This window comes from Lutra lutra, chromosome 2 (genome assembly GCF_902655055.1).
Source record: "Lutra lutra chromosome 2, mLutLut1.2, whole genome shotgun sequence".
Lineage (NCBI taxonomy): Eukaryota > Metazoa > Chordata > Mammalia > Carnivora > Mustelidae > Lutra > Lutra lutra.
Window position 1 is genome coordinate 91,199,627 of NC_062279.1, and position 21,036 is coordinate 91,220,662.

General features: G+C 41.4%; 2 protein-coding genes across 2 annotated transcripts in view; one reads left to right on the plus strand and one right to left on the minus strand.

The window, feature by feature from the left end:
• Positions 1 to 4,789, minus strand: part of GPRIN3 (GPRIN family member 3) — a 61,522-nt gene extending 56,733 nt beyond the window's left edge. Inside the window, exon 1 of the mRNA XM_047717973.1 lies at positions 4,320 to 4,789. The gene's annotated coding sequence lies outside the window, so the exon portion shown is untranslated. The remainder of the gene's footprint in view (positions 1 to 4,319) is intronic.
• Positions 4,790 to 19,688: 14,899 nt separating this feature from the next.
• Positions 19,689 to 20,627, plus strand: LOC125093174 (peroxiredoxin-1-like). Its single transcript, XM_047717976.1, has one exon. The coding sequence runs from the start codon at positions 19,745 to 19,747 to the stop codon at positions 20,342 to 20,344; it is 600 nt and encodes a 199-aa protein (XP_047573932.1). The 5' UTR covers positions 19,689 to 19,744; the 3' UTR covers positions 20,345 to 20,627.
• Positions 20,628 to 21,036: the final 409 nt, after the last annotated feature.

A 21,036-nucleotide genomic window follows, 5' to 3' on the forward strand; every position in this document is an offset into this window, starting at 1 on the left:
CTAGTAAATTATTGCAAAAAAGATTTCTTCTTAAAGGCAGGAAATGACAGATTTATGACGTGATGGACATTCTGTCTAGATTTTCTTAAAGCAGTAGTACTAGGAAAAGAAATCTTAGATATAATATAAATTGCAACTCTTGAGTCAGATTTTAGTCCAAACAGAATTTCTGCTGCAATTCCCTCCCCGCAACTTGATTCCCATTTTTTTCTTTTCTAAGTGATTCTTAAATAAAGTTCATATTATCTCATTTTTTACTCCCTCCTTCTAGAACACCACCCCTTCCTCACGGCCTACCCAGATCCACTGATCTTTCATAAACTAGCTCACGTTCCATCTCCTCCTTGAAGCCTTTCTGGATTAATGCAATCCACAAGGTCTCCTCTCCTAACTTCACTGTCATGAATTACTGGTAAGTCATAATGTCTTTCCTTTCTCAAGGCAGTTCGGCTCTTCGGAATATTGTGTACATGCTTGTGTACCAGATGTCCCAGTTGACTCTTGGGGTCTTGCGAATGGGAAGCATCTCTTTTCGTCACTTAAAGAAGTAGCTTTTGGACTTTTTGGAACATGATGCATAATCAGATATACATTCTAAATCATAGTCCGATGTGTCTATATACCTATAAATAAATATATATTTAATCAAAAAGTTCCATGAGCTGTACTTACTTATCCTTCTATTCTGCTTTACTTTTATTTTTTAAAATAAAAATGCCATCAGACTCAGTAAACTGACTTCACAATGGGTTGTGACCCGTTCCAGAAGGGCACTTACTGATTACCGTAGGACCACCATATATAGTTCCCTCCCTTAAAACAGAATTTTAAAAATTGTATGAGACCTGGTTCTCTTTAGAGTGTGTTTCTGAGCTACTTTTTTTTTCTTTCAGTTTTTCAGACCATTATACTTGTGCCTTTTGGAGTCATCTGGGACAATTAAATCCTTGGCATATACAGTATTTTCCATCTTTTTGCCCTGAGGAATGTTTTATAAAAATAAGATTCTCTGCATTTCTATAAACTCCAATCTCCATTCTCTCATTCCCTTTCATTTTTACAATACATGAAGTAGGTAGTAGACATTTTGTGGATGAAGAAATTGAGTCACAGAGAATTACGACTTCCTCAAGGGCACGTCTTTTATTTTATTTTATTATTTTTTATTTTTATCTTTTTTAAAGATTTTACTTATTTATTTGACAGAAAGATATCACAAGTAGACAGAGAGGCAGGCAGAGGGGCAGGTAGAGAGAGAGAGAGAGGAGGAAGCAGGCTCTCCGCTAAGCAGAGAGCCCGATGCGGGGCTTGATCCCAGAACCCTGATATCATGACCTGAGCCGAAGGCAGAGGCTTAACCCACTGAGACACCCAGGTGCCCCCCACGTCTCCCTTTTAATCAGGTCATTACAAACTAGTAAATGGGGTTTCTAGATATTTGAAGGATATAAAGTTGAGGGATGGGAACACATTGCCTCCATATAATTGTGTGTACCTCACTTAACCAGGTCAAACGGTTTTTACTGACCAGATGAGTCAGGGGCTCTGCCAGATTTCAGTTTGAAGGTCCAGCTTCCTTTCAGCCTCATCTTTCCATCTTTGTCTACTTGCAGTTTTTCACCTACCTACAGCTACTTATTATTCCTGGGCCTCTTCATCCTTTGGTCTCTGTACCAGGATTGTTCCTCTCTCTTCTCTTTATTAGACTAGTTCCTCTTGTCCTTCAGGTTTCCAGGCACTGTCCTTGTCTTCTCTATCTCCACGACTAGGCTTCCACAGCTTCCTTTGCAGGCCTTGTCAGAGCACTTAACTAGCTGTACTCCTGGCCTCCCAAGTTGTACCAGCAGAGGTTGTGTCTCCCTCACTCTTCTCTTCTGTTCCATAGTCTAAGACCATGGTAAGTTCTGGATAAACAAATGTCGAATGCATGAATGAATCAGTGAATAAGTAAGTGCTTCGAGGGCAGAAACTGTTACCACTGAAGGAACCCAAGTATGAGCTGGGGCTGGAATTGTGTGTCCTGAATCTTAGAGGCCAATCTTTTAGGATTTGGGATTCCATGGCTGATATTTTCATGCTTCCCCATCAGCTGTAGATTTTCTGCCTGGAAATTCATACAGTGAAGAAGAGCTGTGTCTAATATATTCTTTTAAGTATATTTGAGCACGAACAAGAAAATGTCACAGGGTCAAATAATTAAGGCAAGTGTATTGAGACAATTAAAAAACATCTAAATTTTGGGGTGCCTGGGAGCCTCAGCGGGTTAAGCCTCTGCCTTTGGCTCAGGTCATGATCCCAGAGTCCTGGGATTGAGCCCCGCACTGGGCTCTCTGCTCAGCAGGGAGCCTGGTTCTCCCTCTCTCTCCCCGCCTGCTTCTCTGCCTACTTGTGATCTCTGTCTGTCAAATAAATAAATAAAATCTTTAAAAAAAAAAAAAAACACCTAAATTTCAAAACAGCTCGTTGGACCCTATCCTGACCTCCATTTGAGACAGTCCTGATTCAGGTAATGCTTCAGGCCTCCACTTCCCACGCAAAGCATTGCACTTTCAATTTTGTCCTCATCATTTTCATAAAAGTCCAGTTAGGGATTAGGGGAAACTTCAGCACAACACAACACACACTGCATGGGTCACCATGAGTTCCTCTGCTCTGTTTCCAAAATAAATCCCAGTGATATACCATCTAGACTTGCAATGGCAAGTACTACTTTTTTTTCCTGTTTATGAATCAACAACCCATTTCCTCCTCTCCCCCCCACCCCAACAACACATAGAAACTTGAAAAGTGCTCCTTGTGATTCTATTTAAAGAACATTCTCTAATACAAACTCCCAACTTTCGACTTTCGCAGATAGGGACAGAGCAGATTTTCTTCTTTATGCTGTGACTCATGTGTCTTTATTCCCAGACTCAGGGCAGGCCAATGGTGAACACAATGGAAAAGGAAAAATAGTTTATAACTGGAAAATAAGCACATTCGAGTGAAGTACGCTCAAAGCATTATCAAAGTAAAATATGCAGCAGCACCAACAAAAGCAAACAAAAGCCCACGCAAGAGATGTGTAAATATTTCATGAAGCTAAGCCTTAATCAACTCTCTCTCCAAATCTTGCTGGTGTTGTAAACACTCAGTTTCTTTCAGTCCCACCATGACCCAGATTCCTCGCAACAATAAAATAAAAATATGGACCGACGGTTCTTTAACAAATGTGCTGTGAAAAATACTCAGATGAGCCATATCCAGGGATTGCTTTAACTGGAAGAAGATACCTTAATAAAAGGGAGTTGCTTCTTGGTGACTCTGGGCTTCTTTCTCCCTTCCTCCTCTAAACCCCTGCCTCTTCCCCACTGCCTCTGCCGGTTTCTGGACATTCACATCATCTTAACCTTGAACTGTCTACACTTCAAGCAGAGATTTCTCCCAACGCTTCTTCAGGAGGCCCTTTAAATTCAACAGCGATCTGCTGTCTTCCCACCACCTAAAATTCACCTCCCAGTGCCCAAGTATCCCTCTTCCCCTGGACCCCCCCTTTCAATGTCCACTGCAGCGTCTGAAATTTTGCATATCTTTTAGATCTGCCTGGATAGGATGAAAATCTGTTGTGTGTATTGGCTGGCACTGTTCAGATCTTTTCTAAAAGCCCTCTCCCAAGAACCATTTATAGCCTCCAGTCTCTACCCTGATTTAATGTGGTTCCAAAGTTCACCTCTAGATACTGAACTGGTCTCTACAATGATTTCCCTTTATCAACCTCTGCCTGCCCCCCCACCCCGTCTCCACCTATTTCAGGAAAAACTACATATGTAAATGTGTGCGTGTATTCACACACACACACACACACACACACACACACACACACACACTCTAGTGTTTTGACCCTAAAGAGAATAAGCATGGGAAAATGAGAAAAATGCAAGTATAGTATTACCAGACAGACTCAGAGACAGACACACAGACACACACACATCTATTTGTACATTCACAGTGTGCACACTCGATTGATTATAAAACCCCCAACCAAGAACGAGAACAGCAGGTATCTTCTCCCGTTTACCTTCAAAGCCAGAACCTAAGGGAGCAATGACCTTGCAGAGAAATTCATCACCTGCGAGAAAGACGGCCCCTCCTGGAGCGCAGAATGCGATGGGGGAAAAGAGCAACAGGCAAAACGATCACCGGGCAAAATGTGGGACCGAACCCATCCCCTGTCACTACCGAGCACACCGCAAAGCTCCGGTCCCACGGGTTGGACGCTGGGCAAAGGGGGCGCGGCGGGGGGAGGGGGGCGTCTCTTCCCGCGGCCGCCGGTCGCCTACCTGCTCTCGCCCGGTTCTCCCCCGCGCGGCGGGGCGACTGCCTGCGCTGTGGCGGGGTTTTCCCGTCGCATGTCCCAAGCAGCGGCTCTCGGCGCCACACCGAGGGCTTCGGCGGGCTCTGGAGCGGCGGTCCTTTTTAGACCCTCCGGGAGCGAGCTGGGTGCTTGCAGGAACTGATATTACTATGCAAAGAGCAGAGGCGGCGCGCAGGAGCCGGGCGGAGACCGCGGGGGCCACCCCCACCGCGGGGCTGCAGCCGCCGCCGCCGCCGCCGCCGCTGCCCGGCACGGAGCTAAATTGGAGGTTGGAGTTCACGTGCCCGACTGCTCATCCGTCAGGCCCGGGATGCGCGCACCTGTCCACGTAGGGCAGCGCCGCGGGGCCAGAGCCTCGGAGGAAGGGGCTGCAGCTCCGCGGGCGGCGGCGACGGCGGCGGCAGCAGGACGCCGAGCTCCGCCCCCGCCGCACCCCAGCCCAGCCTTCCAGGTCCCCGGGGAAGGGTTTGCAGCGGCGACTTGCTGCGCGCCAAGGGGCGTAGCTGGCTAGAGGCTGAAGGGTTACGGTTCTACTGCAAGGTGATCAGAGGCAGACAGAAAGTTAAAGAAGAGATAAAGGTAGAGGACTGGGGCCAAGAGCGACTCAGCAGGAATGCTGGCCCTTGCTCCTTCCCACAGGTCACCAGCACCAGACTCCATGGCTGTGTCTAGACTCTAGCAGACAGTTTCTAATAAAGCCACGTGCAGTGAAGATCTGAAAGCAAGGAAACCCCCGACATTTAGTCTGTGTTGCAAAATGTACAGTGTCCTGCGTATTTGGATATAGCATTGCAGACAGTTTTCTTGTCCTTCCTCCCCACTCCCCCACCCCCATCCATGGGCGTGGATGGCTTTGAAAATCATTCCTGCCGAGTGGCTTCAGTAATAATAAATGGGATGTGTAGTATGGTTAGCAGCTGTAGATGTGCAAATGATACAATGAAAAGAACTACTATTAACTGAATATTGTGGGCTGGCACTGTGCAAAATGCCTTATATGTGCCTAATTCCCACAACAACTCAGTGAAGGGGGTGTTATTCTGCACTGCAAAAAATGCAAGCTTCCACGATTTAGACACTTTGCCTGAGGTCACACCGTAGTAACCTGCACGACTGGGAATCAAACCGCTCCAAAATATATATCCTCTCAACCAGTGCATAGGAAGCACCCAAGATCTTGTTGGAACGTGGATTCTGATTCAGTAGGTCTTGTGTGGGCCTGGGGATCAGCATTTCTAAGAGGATCTCCGTGATGTCTGTGCTGCTGGCCAAGAGACCACTTTCTAAACTACTAGGCCAGGGTTTTGAAATGAATTATTTCATGCCAGCTCTAGTTGACTGAGAGCAACTGTCTAAGGTGGGTTAAGAAGGATTCTAGGGCTGTGTCTTGATTCTTGGTCAAACCATGCAGTAATCAGTTCATCATGTTCAGTTTGATTGATGGAGAGAAGGTTGGGACAAGGTTGGTTGATGGGGAGATGGCTGAGTCGCAGTCCCTGCAGTAGACCCCTTCCTAAACAACAAGGGCGGTTGTGTTTTTATGGTGGTTATAGTTTATGTTTTTTCGTTTAAGGCATTGGTGCACCAAGAAGAGATGTCTTTCTCCTAGTTCTCACCCTCATTAAGACAAGCTTCGTCAAATTTTTACACCTAACATTTGTGTCACACAAAACACTTTACAAAGTGCTCACATAAATGATTTTCTCTGTCTTCATAACAACACTGTAAGGAATAATTTCATGCTACAGGAAAGAAAACTGAGGTAGAGTGATTTTCCTGAGAATCACAATTAATAAGCAGGCAGAAGGAGCTAGACTGTGACAGATTTCTAGTTCAGGAGTTGTTTTTACTAGACCATTGTCTTAGTTCCTACTGCCACTGTAACAAATTACCATAAACGTGGGGGCTTAATACAACACAAATGTATTATCTTACAGTTCTGGAAGTCTAAAGCCTGAAAAATTGGTCTTATAGGGCTAAAATCAAATGATCAGCAGGGCTATGCATTCCTTGGGAGGTGCTGAGGGGATAATCTTTTCTTTCCTTATCTTTCCCCAGATTCTAGAGGCAGCCTGCATTCCTTGGCTTATGACCACACCACTCAGATCTCTATTTCTATTGTCTTAGTTCCTTTTATTCTGATCCTCCTGCACCCCTTTAATAAAGACCACTGTGATTACTTTAGGTCAACCCAGATAATTCAGAATAATCTCACCATCTCTAGATCCTTAATTTAATCACATCTGTGAAGGTCCTTTTGTCATGTATGGTAATGTATTCATGACCCCAGGGATTAGGATGTAGATATTTTTTGGAGGATCATTACGATACCTTCAGAAACCTCACTTAGTATTTACCCTATAGTTTCTACTATACCTGACACATCCTTCTCTTCTCGATTTCTCAGACTTCTCAGACATTCTTTCAATGTAAAAATTCACTTGAAAGTTCTTCAAGGGACCATAATAAATGTGTAGTGGCAAGAAACACCCCAAGAACATGAAAAGGCCATGAAGATCTATAAGAATATTGTCATGAAAAGGACATATGGGATTAGGGCATACTTATTGCTCTGAATGACAATGAGGTAATCCTTAGGGGAAGTCCTAGCCACTATTAAAGGCTCTCTTTAACAACACAGAATTTTTCAAAAATTCTGCTTCTCAAAGTGTACACTGTTTCAGGAGAAATAAGGCAAGTCAAAACTGATGCAAAATTAAGTATGACATCAAATTCCAAACTGAGTGATAGTTTTCAAAGTGATGAGAGACATTAAACCAGTATGTCAAACAAAATCAATAAAAATTATTGAACAACTTTTATGCTCAAGGCATTTATAGAAACACTCTGATGTAGAAATGTTTGTCATTTTATTGGGACACAGAATTTATGAAAAGTGGAATAATAAAGGGTTTGAACAGAAGAAATAAAAGGAAAAGCAACATGAGATGGTACATGATTAATTACCAAGTGAATTGGATAAATTTGGAAGTTAGGTTTATACAGGAGAATGGATACAAAACTGGAAAGGTAGGTTAGAGGGTTGTGCTGCTCAAGGTCTTAAATGTCAAACCAAGGAGTTTAGACTTCCCCTGCAATAATAACAATGATAATAACATCTTATGCTCACACAGTGCCCAGTAATTTACCAAGCACTTTTTACATATTTTCAGTTATTTGACTTCTTCCTTAAACCCCCAGAAAGGTAGGCCTGCGCATGCGCATACGCACGCGAGCGCACCTCCGCCCCCGCCCCCCACAAGCACCCGCGCAAAAGGCGCAGGGAAGGAAATGCAACCTCTTATCAAAGAGATGTTTTTGACCATTCTATGTAAAATTGCAGCTCCCCTCCCCACTTACCTGCCATTCTTTTAATCTTCTTACCCACCCACCCTCTCACACACACACCCACCCCCTAACCACCCATTCACACACAGAGCCGGCTTTGTGTTTTTCCACTGGGCTTACTACTGCATCTTCAAAGAGTCTGTATTTGTTTACTGATATCTACTATCTATGAGGGCAGGGACTTCGTCTCTAGTTTACTTCTATATCATTATCGCCTAAAGTAGTTTCCAACACTTACTAAGTGCTCAGGAAATATTTGTTGAATTGATCATTATCTCCAATTTACAAATCAGGAGCCCAAATCCCAGGTTTAAATGACCTTCATGATGTCCAACAGCTAAAAGTGCCTTTCCCAAGACTGAAGCCCAATGTCTAGTCTAGTGATTATCTGAGAGTATATTTCCTTTCTGAGTGAAAGCTGTTAGTAGTGTTTAACCAGGGGCAGCAATGTATTTTCAAAAGAAAAGAATTTGAGACTAGAATCTTCTCTAAATGTCACATCTTTCCTAAAAACTTATCAGTTTAGCTGGATTGGCAAGAAGCCCTGGTGGGACGGAGTTACCAGCAGTAGATTTGGGAGGGCTGCCGTCAGTGCTATGTTGGTCGGCACTGAGTAATACTGTAAGTCCTTTTCTAATTGTTCTCTGTTAATTCATGTGTACATGTCTGGACACCCTGGATTATAGACTTTTTGGTCTCAGGGACCATAACTTCTATTTCTTTTGTATCCCTGCATTCTTCCCAGTACTAAGCTCTAAACATACTTACCACTGCATGGCTACAAGAAGGCTGCCGTTGCTACAAAAATGCTGTCATCACAAACTACATTCAAAATGACGTAGGCTGCAGAATATGCCCCTTTGGCAATAAGGATTATTTTGAGCTGGAGGCCGATGGAAATCAACAGATGCAGAAAAAAAGCCTTCTTGGAGCTTTCCTGATCTGACAAAGAGCAGACTTCTGAGAAATGAGGATTGCCATAAACCCCCTTTCCCTGGGAAGTTTTCTGATGTGAAGAAAATGGAGAGCCTACCACAAGATGGGTCTGCAAAAATATCTTATTAAAATAACCCTGGTCTTTCATTAGGTTCCTCTCATATGTTTACCTTCCCACAGTTTGCTGTCCCTAAAAGTCTATACCCCCTTTTCCTTTGTCTTGTCAATTCTCTATAAACTTCTTTGTTAAAATAAGCCCACTGGTTTGAGTTACCCCCCACTGAGTTTCTACTGCATTTATGCATGGTGCACGTGCAAATAAATTCTGTTTCCTTTTCCCTTGTTAATTTGCCTTTGTCTAATTTGTAGGGCCTCAGCTAGAGAACCTAAGAGGGTAGAGGGAAAAGATTTCTTTTTTCCCTCCTCTACAACAAAGAAAAGAATTCCTGTGGAAAAAAGAATGTCTATTTTTTTTCATGCAAGAAAAATCATTTTCCAGAACCCACTCTCCTAGTCACAAGTATTTGGACAGAAATTGGTCACCAAATCACCCAGGGGGCTCTGAAAATGAGCACTTAGGAATGAGGAATGGGCTTCCTTGATTTTTTGTTTGTTTGTTTGTTTGTTTGTTTGTTTAGTCTAGACATCCTGGTGCTCTAATCAGGCTGGTTCTGGGATCATCCCTTAGCAGTGTCCTCCAAAGAGAATTGGTATAGAAACACTGAAGATTTATGTTTAGGTCCGTTTTGATGTTACCTGACTGCATTTGGATTTCTGGAAGCCCATAGCAAGTCAGGTTCCTACTTATTTTCCTCCCTCCCCTCTTTCTTTCCTCTCTTCCTTCCTCCCTTCCTTCCCAACCACCTCTTCCTGTCCCCCCTCTTCTAATACTAAATTATTGCCAAATGTTTAGATTGTCTCTATCTTGAATATTCTTAAACTAGTCTTGTTCAATTGGCTGGATAAGAGAAACTCAAATCCCTGCTTGTCCTACTGGGATCATCTTTTGCTGCTTCCTAAACTCACATTTCTATTCCTGTAATAGTTTTTAGAATATACTAGTATATTGTTTTACAACACAACGACTTTGCTTTTTTTGTGGTCTACCCCCACTCTCCCTCTGAAATGCCCTTTCATCATAGCCACTTATCAAATTCCTATTTACCCATCAAAATTCGGTTTAGCTTTTACCTCCTTCAGGAACACTTGCCAAAACCACCCATTCTCATATTTAATTATTTCCTCCTCTGTGATATGCCTGTATCAAGTATCAATCTTTGTTGTAGTTAATAAAACACTGTACTATAATTTGTGTTTTTGTCTTTTGTCTCCTTAATAAACTCAGAGTTCCATGAGGATCAAGTCTTTGTATTATACTATTTTTATTTATTTATTTATTTATTTATTACCTCTACCCCCAGTGTAGGGCTTGAACTCACAACCCTGAGATCAGGAGTTGCACGTTCTTCCAACTGAGCCAGACAGTCACCCCTGTATTATACTATTTTCTATTATCAAACTTAGCACATTGCCTGTTGATTGTTAACATTTGTGGAATTCAAGGCAAACAATTTTTTAAAGAACTTACTCTGCTCCAGCTGTTGTGCTAGGCATTTTTAAATAAATTACTCTAATTAAAGTGAGAGAAGACAGAGTAATCATTTCCTAACAAAAGATTTCTAGCTAACTCTAAGAAAAAGGAGGAGTCCTAAACAGCTTTAGGCACTGGAAGCCAGGCTGTGTCTCTGCTCTTGTCATGGGTGTACAATGTTAGAAGCCTTTGGTTTTTACCTTTGGCCTCTTTAGCCATACACACTTGCAGATAACTCTCACCTTCTTCTTAAAAACTGCATGACAGGGGCACCTGGGTGGCTCAGTGGGTTAAAGCCTCAGCCTTCAGCTCAGGTCATGATCCCGGGGTTCTGGGATCGAGCCCCGCATCGGGCTCTCTGCTCAGTGGGAAGCTTGCTTCCTCCTCTCTCTCTCTCTGCCTACTTGTGATCTCTGTCTGTCACATAAATAAAAAATCTTAAAAAAAAAATTGCATGACATACAAGTGAAAGTCCATTTCATACAGGACCATTTTTCAAATGATTATTTCTGCTAGGTACTTTTAGGCTGCAAGGAATAGAAATCATGCTCAGTTCTCCTCAGCTGCTGAGAACTGGTTTAAAGAGCAATAAGGGTGCACGGGGAACTGTCTAGGAAGACACTTGCTGTTTCTGTCCTCTCGGTGTCCATTCACCCCTTGCTGATGACTGCATCTCAGTTTTCCATTGAAGAGACGCATTACTCAGTCCATATGATTAGGTGGAGCTGACCCTGATCCTGGGCATAAATAATGTAATTAAGGATGGGGCAATAGGAGAACCACCTGCCCCTGGCCATAGTGATTGGTTCATGGATGGGTGCAAGACCCAAACTATTGCTGGAACCCTTGGGAAAGTTGGGGTCCCCCAGCTAGTAAAGTGTGAAACTGCAGCTTTTAATAGGGACCATTTGCAGACAGATTGTATGAGGGAGACATGAAGATGAAGGAAAGAAAAACAGAGCTGGAAGATGCAGAGCAAGTGAAACAGTTCTAAAGGATTACATTCAGTCATTCTTGAATTCAAGTTCTGCCATTGAATTTTACATTGGTTAATCGTTTTCAAATTGGTTTGTCTCCCACAACTGAAGAGTTTTTATAGGCTCTTATAATAGCTGCATGGAAAAACTTTATATATTGCTCAGGATACAGCAGCAGACTGATGATCGACAGTGGTGCTTTTGGTCCAGTGAGAAATTCTCTGGTTGCTTGGGCACACTATCCCTTTAGAAGCAACCATCTGCTGTTGCTTCTCTTTCTGAAGCCTCTGAAGAGTCTTCTAAATACTTTTTTACTGCCTCTCTGCTTATACCACTATTACCTGAACCCTTCTTTTTCTCTGCACACATTGGATTCAAACTTTCCAGGAAAGAGATTTTCTGATGGACTGCTTAATACATTCTATCGAGTGCTTCATAAAGTCCCTGAAATGTATTTTAGATGTATTGAGTGGTGGTTAAATGTATCAAGTACTTTCTTGCAAGTTGTTGCCTCTGGCATGATTTACCACCCTATAACCACGCCCTTCACTCCTTCATTTGGCTCATACCTATTTAACTTTCAAGTCGCAGGTAAATCCATTTCCTCTGGAAAGGCTATTTGAGTCCCTGGGATTGAGTTAAGTACTTCCACTTTGGTTCATAAAGCACCTACCTGTTCACCACTGGGGATTTCATTGCTTATTTACTTGTCTGCCTCTTTACTACATATTTACTTGTCTGCCTCTTTACTACTACCAAGAAATGATTCCTATCCACGAAGAAAGTACAGTCTTGTACTTTATATACAGTCTTGTACTTTCTTCGTGGATAGGAATCATTTCTTGGTTTCTGTTTGGCACCTGGCACAGTTCCTAGCACACAGCAGATACAAAAAAAAAGTATTGGTTAAGTTCTGAATAAAATATTTGTCAATGAGATTATCGTCTGTCCTAAGTCTCTATTAAAAAAATTTCATTGACCAAAATAGCAATGGATCTCCAGAGTCAGTTCTCTCAATTTATCTACGGTGTAACATCAGGGAAAGGGATTAGAATATAACTAACACAAAGCAGTAGAGTGCTGAAAGTTCATACACACATTTAACTTACATCAGTAGAGATGCACAGTGTTGGGAAGAGGGAATGAGAAAAATAAAGAGATAATAATGCATTCAGTATGCATTTGGCATGACTTGTTCCACCATTTTGCATTTGACCTGGAAGCCAAAAACCTGCTGTTCCCTCTGGGGTGGAGGGGGCGGGGCACTCTCGTAGTGGAGTCTTTGTAGCAGGTTGGGGATGATTCTGATATTTAAAGGCACTTCCCCCCCCCCCCATACAATATAACTTCTAAACACAAATTAACCATTTCATTTGGGTATTAGATCAAAGGCTCACAAATCTGTTCTACTGATGGAAGAAAGGGTCTAAAGGAGGAGTTAATACTTTCTTCGAATAAAAAAACAAACAAACAAACAAAAATAACAACCCAGATGATAGATAGACATATAAGCTAGTGTTGAACATATTTTTTGACTGGAGAGTTTTGGATGTCCTTGCCTTTCTCCTGCTCCGTGTTACCTCAGGTTTTCCCCTGCATGTCTTCAAGCTTTTCAGTCCCCAAGCCAGCTCTGACCAAGATAGGCAGGAGACTCACATCCTGCAGCTGATGGCATATGGAAATAACCTCACTGAATTTCTGCATTTGATATGGAATGACTGGGGTGGGCCATGGACCACCATATCTGCAATGATGATCAGTCTTCCTCCCTGTTCTTCATCATGTTCTATTTGGTTCATATGATCCTACTTCTTTTGCTGGTCCAGCTTCATTTGCTGCTACTCCAACATGCTTGTCTGATACCCTAGCCCTTCTTAGATCTTGACAACAATTTTTCTCCAATGGTAGTGGGCTGCCCCTTTAGGTGGTAAATTTTTTTAGGTGCAACTTTTTCTGGTAATTGGGTAGAGTCCAACTCTAAATTGGGTGGACCTCCTGGGAAGAGAATGCAACTAGCATATGGCTTCAAATATAACCGTCATCTAGAGACTGACTGCCCTGCCTCATTCACTTCTGAGTCTGCTCTACCTTCCTCCCACCTTAAAGATGTTAGCTCTGTGAAATGAAATTTATCGATTCTTTCAAACACCATTACTTTTTTCTGAGTCAGGCCCATAAATCAAGTAAGTTTCCCTAGTCCAATTTTTTTCCCTTTCCCATCCGCTAAGATCACCAACATTCTCTATAAAAACAAAATAATTATTCATATACTCATCAACCAATGAATGGATACATAGTATATGGCATATTTATACCATGTAAAATCACTTGTCAATAAAAAAGTCATATGTGTTCTAATTAAAAGACAGGCAAAAGATCTGAATAGACATTTCTCCAAAGAAATACAAATGGTCAACAAGCACATGAAAAGTTCAATATCATTAGCCACAACGGAAATGCAAATCAAAACCACAATGAGATACTACCTCATACCATTAGGATGTTTACCGTTACACAAAAGAAAACAAATTCTGGCAAGCATATGTAGAGAGATTGGAATGTTCATAGCTGCCAAAGGGAATTAAAGATGGTGCAGCTCCTTTGGAAAGCAGTTTGACATGTCTCCAAAAGGTTAAACATGGAGTTACCATGTGACCCAGCAATTACACCTTAGGTGTATATCCCTAAAACATATGTCCACACAAAGACTTGCATCGATAACTGTTCATAACAGCATCATGCATAGCAGCTAAAAAGTAGAAACAACCCAGATACCCATCAACTGTAGTACATATTTCCATAAAATAGAATTTTATTTGGAAATAAAAAGTATTGATAGAGGCTACAATATGGATAAACTGAAAATGTGCAAAGTGAAAGAAGTCAGTCACAAGAGATCACACATTATAGGATCCCACTGATAGAAAATATCCAGAATACACAAATCTGTGGAGATGGAAAGTAGATTAGTGGTTGCCTAGGGCTGTCTGTAGGGCAGAGAAAAGGAGAAAATGGGGCATGACTGCTCATGGATAGGGGATTTCTTTTTGGGGTGATGAAAATGTTCTAAAATTAGATAGGGGTATGGTTGCATGACACTGTGAAAATACTAAAAACACTGTACAATTTTAAAGGGCGAATTGTATGCTATGTGAATTGTATCTTAATAAAGCTATTTAGAATATAATTTTATTTATTTTTATTTTTTTTAAAGATTTTATTTATTTATTTGACAGAGAGAGATCACAAGTAGGCAGAGAGGCAGGCAGAGAGAAAGAGAGAGGAGGAAGCAGGCTCCCCACCGAGTAGAGAGCTGGCTGTGGGGCTCAATCCCAAGAACCTGAGATCACAACCTGAGCGGAAGGCAGAGACTCAAACCACTGAGCCACCCAGGTTTCCCTAGAATATAATTTTAACAGCTAATTTAGCCCAATGGGTACTTTAAAAAAATTCTTAACTTCTGTTATTCTGAAGATGAGCTCATGAGCAACCTTTTCATCTCTAACTCAGTTTCCTTAATGTATTATCTTGATCAATGATACATATCCTGCCAAATATGTCAACCTATGCAAATAAATGCATACTTAGGTTTGCATATCCATGTCTTGTGAATTTAGTCCAACTGATTTCCCCAGAGTCTGATCACCATTGGGGTGAGTAGATAGAATTGATTTTAGCAAACTGCAAAGCTTTTGTTAGCCTCATATGTACTATAGCCCCAAGAGACCCTGCCTAAAATAGCCAACCTGTCAGCCAGCTGGCCTCTTGCTCTCTCTTTTTGACAGCTCTAACCTACTATATATTGGGTGGAATATTATTTTTCAACGCAGAACTATAAGGATTCCTGATGGAAATGTGTAGTATTACATAACAAAAGAAAAATAAAACAGAAATAAATTAAAAATAAGATAGAGTTCCTGATTTTGTTTTCTGTAATGGATATGAAGCCCTTGCAAGAATAAACAGTGACTTGGCATTTATCATAATAAGTGAATGAATGAATGAATGAACGAATAAACTCATAATGAATGAATAAACTCATAATCACATTGTGGATTGATGAGGATATTCAGTTTTTTCCCAGACTGGTTAAATTGATCTAGTAATAAAATTGTACAACTCAAGGAATATAACTTGTGTTCTATATAAATGATGTCTTCTGGATTTGTGCAGAATGGAAAATCTGATTTATCTAGCAGGTCTTCTAGAATGGTAGCGGAACCTGTAACCTCAAAGGAAAAAGGGATCTTCATATCCTATCTTTCCTCTTACCTCACCTAAAGGTAGTAGGATTATAATGTATCTCATTTCACTTCCCGAAACCTGAAGTCCCTATAGTACTCATAATTGACCAGTCAATTGGGTTGATGCCTATTCCAGATCTCAGAGAAATTTAGGCTATATTTGGCTCTTATGGACTTTTACTCATTCATCGATAACTATGTCAACACTGTAATACCAAGTTGACTTAATTTTCTGTGGCTGGTATTCACCATGCTGTGGTAGCTTAGACAACTACTGATTTTTAGGGGAGGATCTAAATAGAATCCATTTTATCAATTCACAGCCAGTTTAGATGCCATGTCTTAATCCTGCTCTTTTGGCATGGGGGAAGATAGGACCAAATACTTAATCAGTCCACAAAGTGCAAATAACATGGTGAAACAGAACTTCTAAAAGTCATGATTCCCATTGCTGGGGGACATGGTTATTGACCATGGTAAACATGAAGATCTATATCTATATCTATATATACACAAACACATGCACACAGAGTTATAATATATCATATATATTCTTATATATAGAATGTATGTGTGTATATTATATATGTGTGAATATATGTGTGTATGTATCATAGAAGATATATACATTTACATAGGGAATCCATAAAGCCTAGATATATAGATAATATGCTTTAGCTTTTATAGGTTGAAAGTATCTCTGATAAGATTATCAGAGATAATGTTACCAAGATTTTTTGGAAACTCTTTATACATATGAAAGATTAATGCAAAAAAAGACTTCTTTAGTTAAGAAAAATATCTGATTTTCCTAATCACCAAATGGTTCATTGTTTCTATATGTAATTTCCAGGATGATTTATCTCCCTAATGATTCATTTACTATAAGGAATCTCTCTCTTTCTACATAAAATAGTTCTAAGAGTTATGTCAGAAAGCATATTAGTATGAGGGATTCCTGGGTGTCTCAGTCAGGTTAAGTGTCTATATTTAGCTCAGGTCATGATCTCAGGGTTTCAGAATCCAGCCCTGTATCAGGCTCTCTGCTCAGTGGCGAGCCTGCTCTTCCCTCTCCCTCCACCTGCCTCTCTGCCTTCTTGTGCTCTCTATCTCTCTCTCTCAAATAAATAAATAAAATCTTTTAAAAAAGCATATTAGTATGAAATGGATCTTTTTTCCATATAGCAATAAAACTACCTTTAGGCCTGATTTCTCTGATCATGAGTTTAACAACAAAATGATTCAGAGTTAAAAACTAACAAACACTAAATTCTCTATGAGCACTTAAAACAAGATTATGTTCTAAATTCTATAAAATGACATAAACAAGATGTGAGGTACATGCACCTTGATGTTTATAGCAGCATTACCAACAATAGATGAACTATGGATGTGTACATCAATTATTCAAGGGTTCTCAAAATACAACTAAGTACCTATATAGCAACATATTACAACTATATTATGGTATCATAATGACTTATTTAAAACAAATAATCCAGCTCTAACAGCTATTGCACTAATTACACATGATTTACAGAATAATTTTATTTGCTTTCTTCTTCTTTCTTTATGTTCTTTCTTCTTTCATTCTTACAAGTGAGAAGGAGCTGGGAGGAATAATGTTTTGCCACTTTCTTACTAAAACTGCTTAGGGAAAGTTTGAGTGGATGTATTTTTTTTTTTTTTCTCTTGATAAGTTTCCCTGAAGCAAGAAGTCTTCAAAACCATTGAAAAGTCCTGACAAGCAGATATTTGTTAAGATTCTGCCATATGGGAGCACCTGGGTGGCTCAGTGGGTTAAGCCGCTGCCTTCGGCTCAGGTCATGATCCCAGGTCCTGGGTTCAGGCCCCACATCGGGCTTTCTGCTCAGCAGGGAGCCTGCTTCCTCCTCTCTCTCTGCCTGCCTCTCTGCCTACTTGTGATTTCTCTCTGTCAAATAAATAAATAAAATCTTTAAAAAAAAAAAAGATTCTGCCATATGCCAGTCACTATACTGAGCAAGGAGGACACACAGTTGAATAATACGCAGTCCTGCCCAGGAAGAATTCATAGTTCCGTGGGAGAGATAGATGCATAAGCAGCTAATTTCCACACAGGCATGAGCTACGCAGGAGGGACTATGGAACATGGGGCAGCTGGCATTTTGAGAAAAGAGAAGATCCTTGAAATGAGTCTTAGATCCAAGATGGAGAGGAGGTAGTGGGACGAAGAAGTGGAATGTAGGAGACAGATTTAAGAGACAAGTATTCTGGCTTGTGCCCAAAGATAGAGCCACTGTGGTGTTTACATATTTGAAGTCTTTATTAAGAAACATAGTTCACTCAATAAAATGCGTACTCGGTGTTTTATTATGCATTGGGCAATGTTCTAGATGCTCTAAATATAGCAGTGAACAAAACAGAAGAAAGTCTCTGACTTTAGGAGCTTATCATCTTGGGGCGGGGTGGGGGGGAAACAGATAAAAATTGAATAAGCAAATTTACATTATAATGTCAGATAGTGATGAATGTCATAATGGGGAAAAAACAGTAAGAGACTAGAGTGACAGGGTGCTATTTTACATGAGTAGAGGTGGTTCAGGGAACCCTCTTGAGAGGTGGTTTGGAGCAGAGTGAAGTTAGGGGGCAAGCTGCATGTGTATCTAGTGAAAAACTAGATAGCTTTTCAGATACAAAGGCTGGGAGACAGGACCTAGGCCTACTTAAAGAGCAGCAAGAAGGCCAAAATGGATGGAACGCACTAGAGGAGGGAAAGGATAACAGGAAACGAGTTGGTGGGAGGGGCAAGTGGCCGGCTTATACAGAGCATTTATCTTTACGAAATCAGTTTTTTCTACCTCCCAGCTACAGAGCTGTACTGTAGTCCCCAGAATTCCTTGCAGGTGGAGGTATGTAGCCATACGAAAGAGTTCTGACTCCCAGAATATGGTGGAAGCGCCATCCATCCCTTGCTGGCTTACTCACATAAATGTTCTGCATGCTTCTCTCTCTCTTCTATTGATTTCATGGAGGGACTACAAGGCCCTGGGAAGTCCTGGGCCTCCGACTAACCACACGGAAGACTTCCCACTGATTAGGAACATTTACTTTGGATTTTTTTCTTTGCTTTTATGTAAGCACAAAATTCAGGTAACTATGCTAAGCCACCAAAATTTGGGAGTTTGTTACAGCAGCCATTGATTCTCACTCATAAAGCTTTGTGGCTCATGGGGTTCGAGAAAAAGGTATCTATTGAAATTGATATTTGAGTTCATTTTCTTTTCTTCATTCTTTATCTTATATCTACCACCCCTTCAATTAGGAAAACTTTAAAGAAGCAAAGTGGCCATAGAAGATCAGCCTGATTTTTTTTTTTTTTTTAAAGATTTTATTTCTTTAGGGGAGAGAAAGCTGCCCGCGCACACAAGGAGGGGGAGGCGCAAAGCGGGAGGGGGAGGTGCAAATCGAGAGGGAGAGGCAGACTTCCTGCTGAGCAGGGAGCCCAATACTGGGCTCCAACCCAGGACCCTGAGATCAGGACCTGAGCTGAAGGCAGATGCTTAATTGACTGAGCCACCCAGACCCTCCCAAAGGCTTTTGTTTTTAAGAGAGGGGAGATAATCATCCTTCTTTGTCAGAGCGTTGCTGAGGGATGTGGACATGAACTTCAAGGCTTACAGGAATCATCAGGTTCAGCTTTCTTCCCACAACAACCCCTAAATGATTCCCTAATTCTTTCCCTGCCCAGTTCTAAGAGGAACAGTGGGAGTGATCAGAAAAAGATCAGATAAGGAAAATCCGAGTTATTTATTAAACAGAACTGAAGTTTAGACCACCTCCTTTATAAACAGAAGTGTATGTGAGAAAAGGTCTGTGTATTGGAGAATTTGGCTCAATAATTAATTTACCTTAAAATTTATATAATAATTATTCTGCATCTTTCAGGTATAAACATGTGGCTAAGACATAGTTATTTTTATAGTTTCCAACAGCATTTTAAATATTTTTTTGTCTCTGTGCAGGAACATTCCTCTAGTTTTTAAACTGTCTTATCATTCTGGGGGCGCCTGGGTGGCTCAGTGGGTTAAGCCTCTGCCTTCGGCTCAGGTCATGGTCTCAGGGTCCTGGGATGGAGCCCCACATCGGGCTCTCTGCACAGCGGAGAGCCTGCTTCCCTTCCTCTCTCTCTCTGCCTGCCTCTCTGCCTACTTGTGATCTCTGTCTGTCAAATAACTAAATAAAAAAATCTAAAACAGAGTCTTCTTTCTGGCTTGTCTTCGGCGTTTTTGTTCGTGGAGCGGCCAATAGCAAGATGTCTTCAGGAAATGCCAAAATTGGGCATCCTGCCCCCAACTTCAAAGCCACGGCTGTTATGCCAGATGGCCAGTTCAAAGACCTCAGCCTATCTGACTACAAAGGAAAATATGTTGTGTTCTTCTTTTACCCTCTTGACTTCACCTTTGTGTGTCCCACGGAGATCATTGCTTTCAGTGACAGGGCAGAAGAATTTAAGAAACTCAACTGTCAAGTGATTGGTGCTTCTGTGGATTCTCATTTCTGTCACCTGGCATGGATCAACACACCCAAGAAACAGGGAGGACTGGGACCCATGAACATTCCCTTGGTATCAGACCCCAAGCGTACCATTGCTCAGGACTATGGAGTCTTAAAGGCTGATGAAGGCATCTCGTTCAGGGGCCTCTTTATCATTGATGATAAAGGCATCCTTAGGCAGATCACTGAAAATGACCTACCTGTTGGCCGCTCTGTGGATGAGACTCTGCGACTGGTTCAGGCCTTCCAGTTTACCGACAAGCATGGGGAAGTGTGCCCAGCTGGCTGGAAGCCTGGCAGTGATACCATCAAGCCTGATGTCCAGAAGAGCAAAGAATATTTCTCTAAGCAGAAGTGAGCGTCGGGCCATTTTAGGGCTGGGCTGTAGTGGGTGGCCATGAAAACAAAATCTCTTTTGTACTATTGTTATGCTTAAAACACAAGACTTTAGACTTTGTGCAGATGTGGTATGGGATGGGACAGGCCTTTCCTGCAGGGGTGGGGAGTCCAGCCTTTCTTCCTCTGGAGAGAATGGCCTGAACTGTGTTATAGGGCAGGCCAACTGTGATGTACAGTAGTAGGGCAACACTTTCGATCTTCTGTTGTTTCTATTAAACTTGAACTGAGAAAAAAAAAAAAAATCTAAAACAAAAACAAAAACAAAAAAAAACTGTCTTATCATTCTGAAATATCACAGAATACTAAGACACTCATTGTTTCACTGTTTCTTAATTGAGCATATTCTCTGCTTCTGGCACTCTTTCTTCTAGGTGCTAGGAACATAACTTCTGCTCTCAGAGCACCTGGGTGCCTCAGTCAGTTAAGTGCTTTCAGCTCAGGTCATGATCTCAGGGTCTTTGGATCGAGCCCTGCATTAGGGTCCCTGCTCAGTGGGAGTCTGCTTCTCCCTTACTTCTCCTTCTCCCTCTCCCTCTGCCCCTCAGCTCTGCTTGTGCTCATGTTCTTACTCTCTCTCAAATAAATACATAAAATCTTAAAAAATAAATAAATAAATAAAACTTCTGCTCTCACAGACCTTGAGGAAAAAAT

Bases quoted from the DNA above. Each gene is read 5' to 3' on its own strand.
- LOC125093174 (XM_047717976.1), top strand. From the start codon at position 19,745: ATGTCTTCAGGAAATGCCAAAATTGGGCATCCTGCCCCCAACTTCAAA.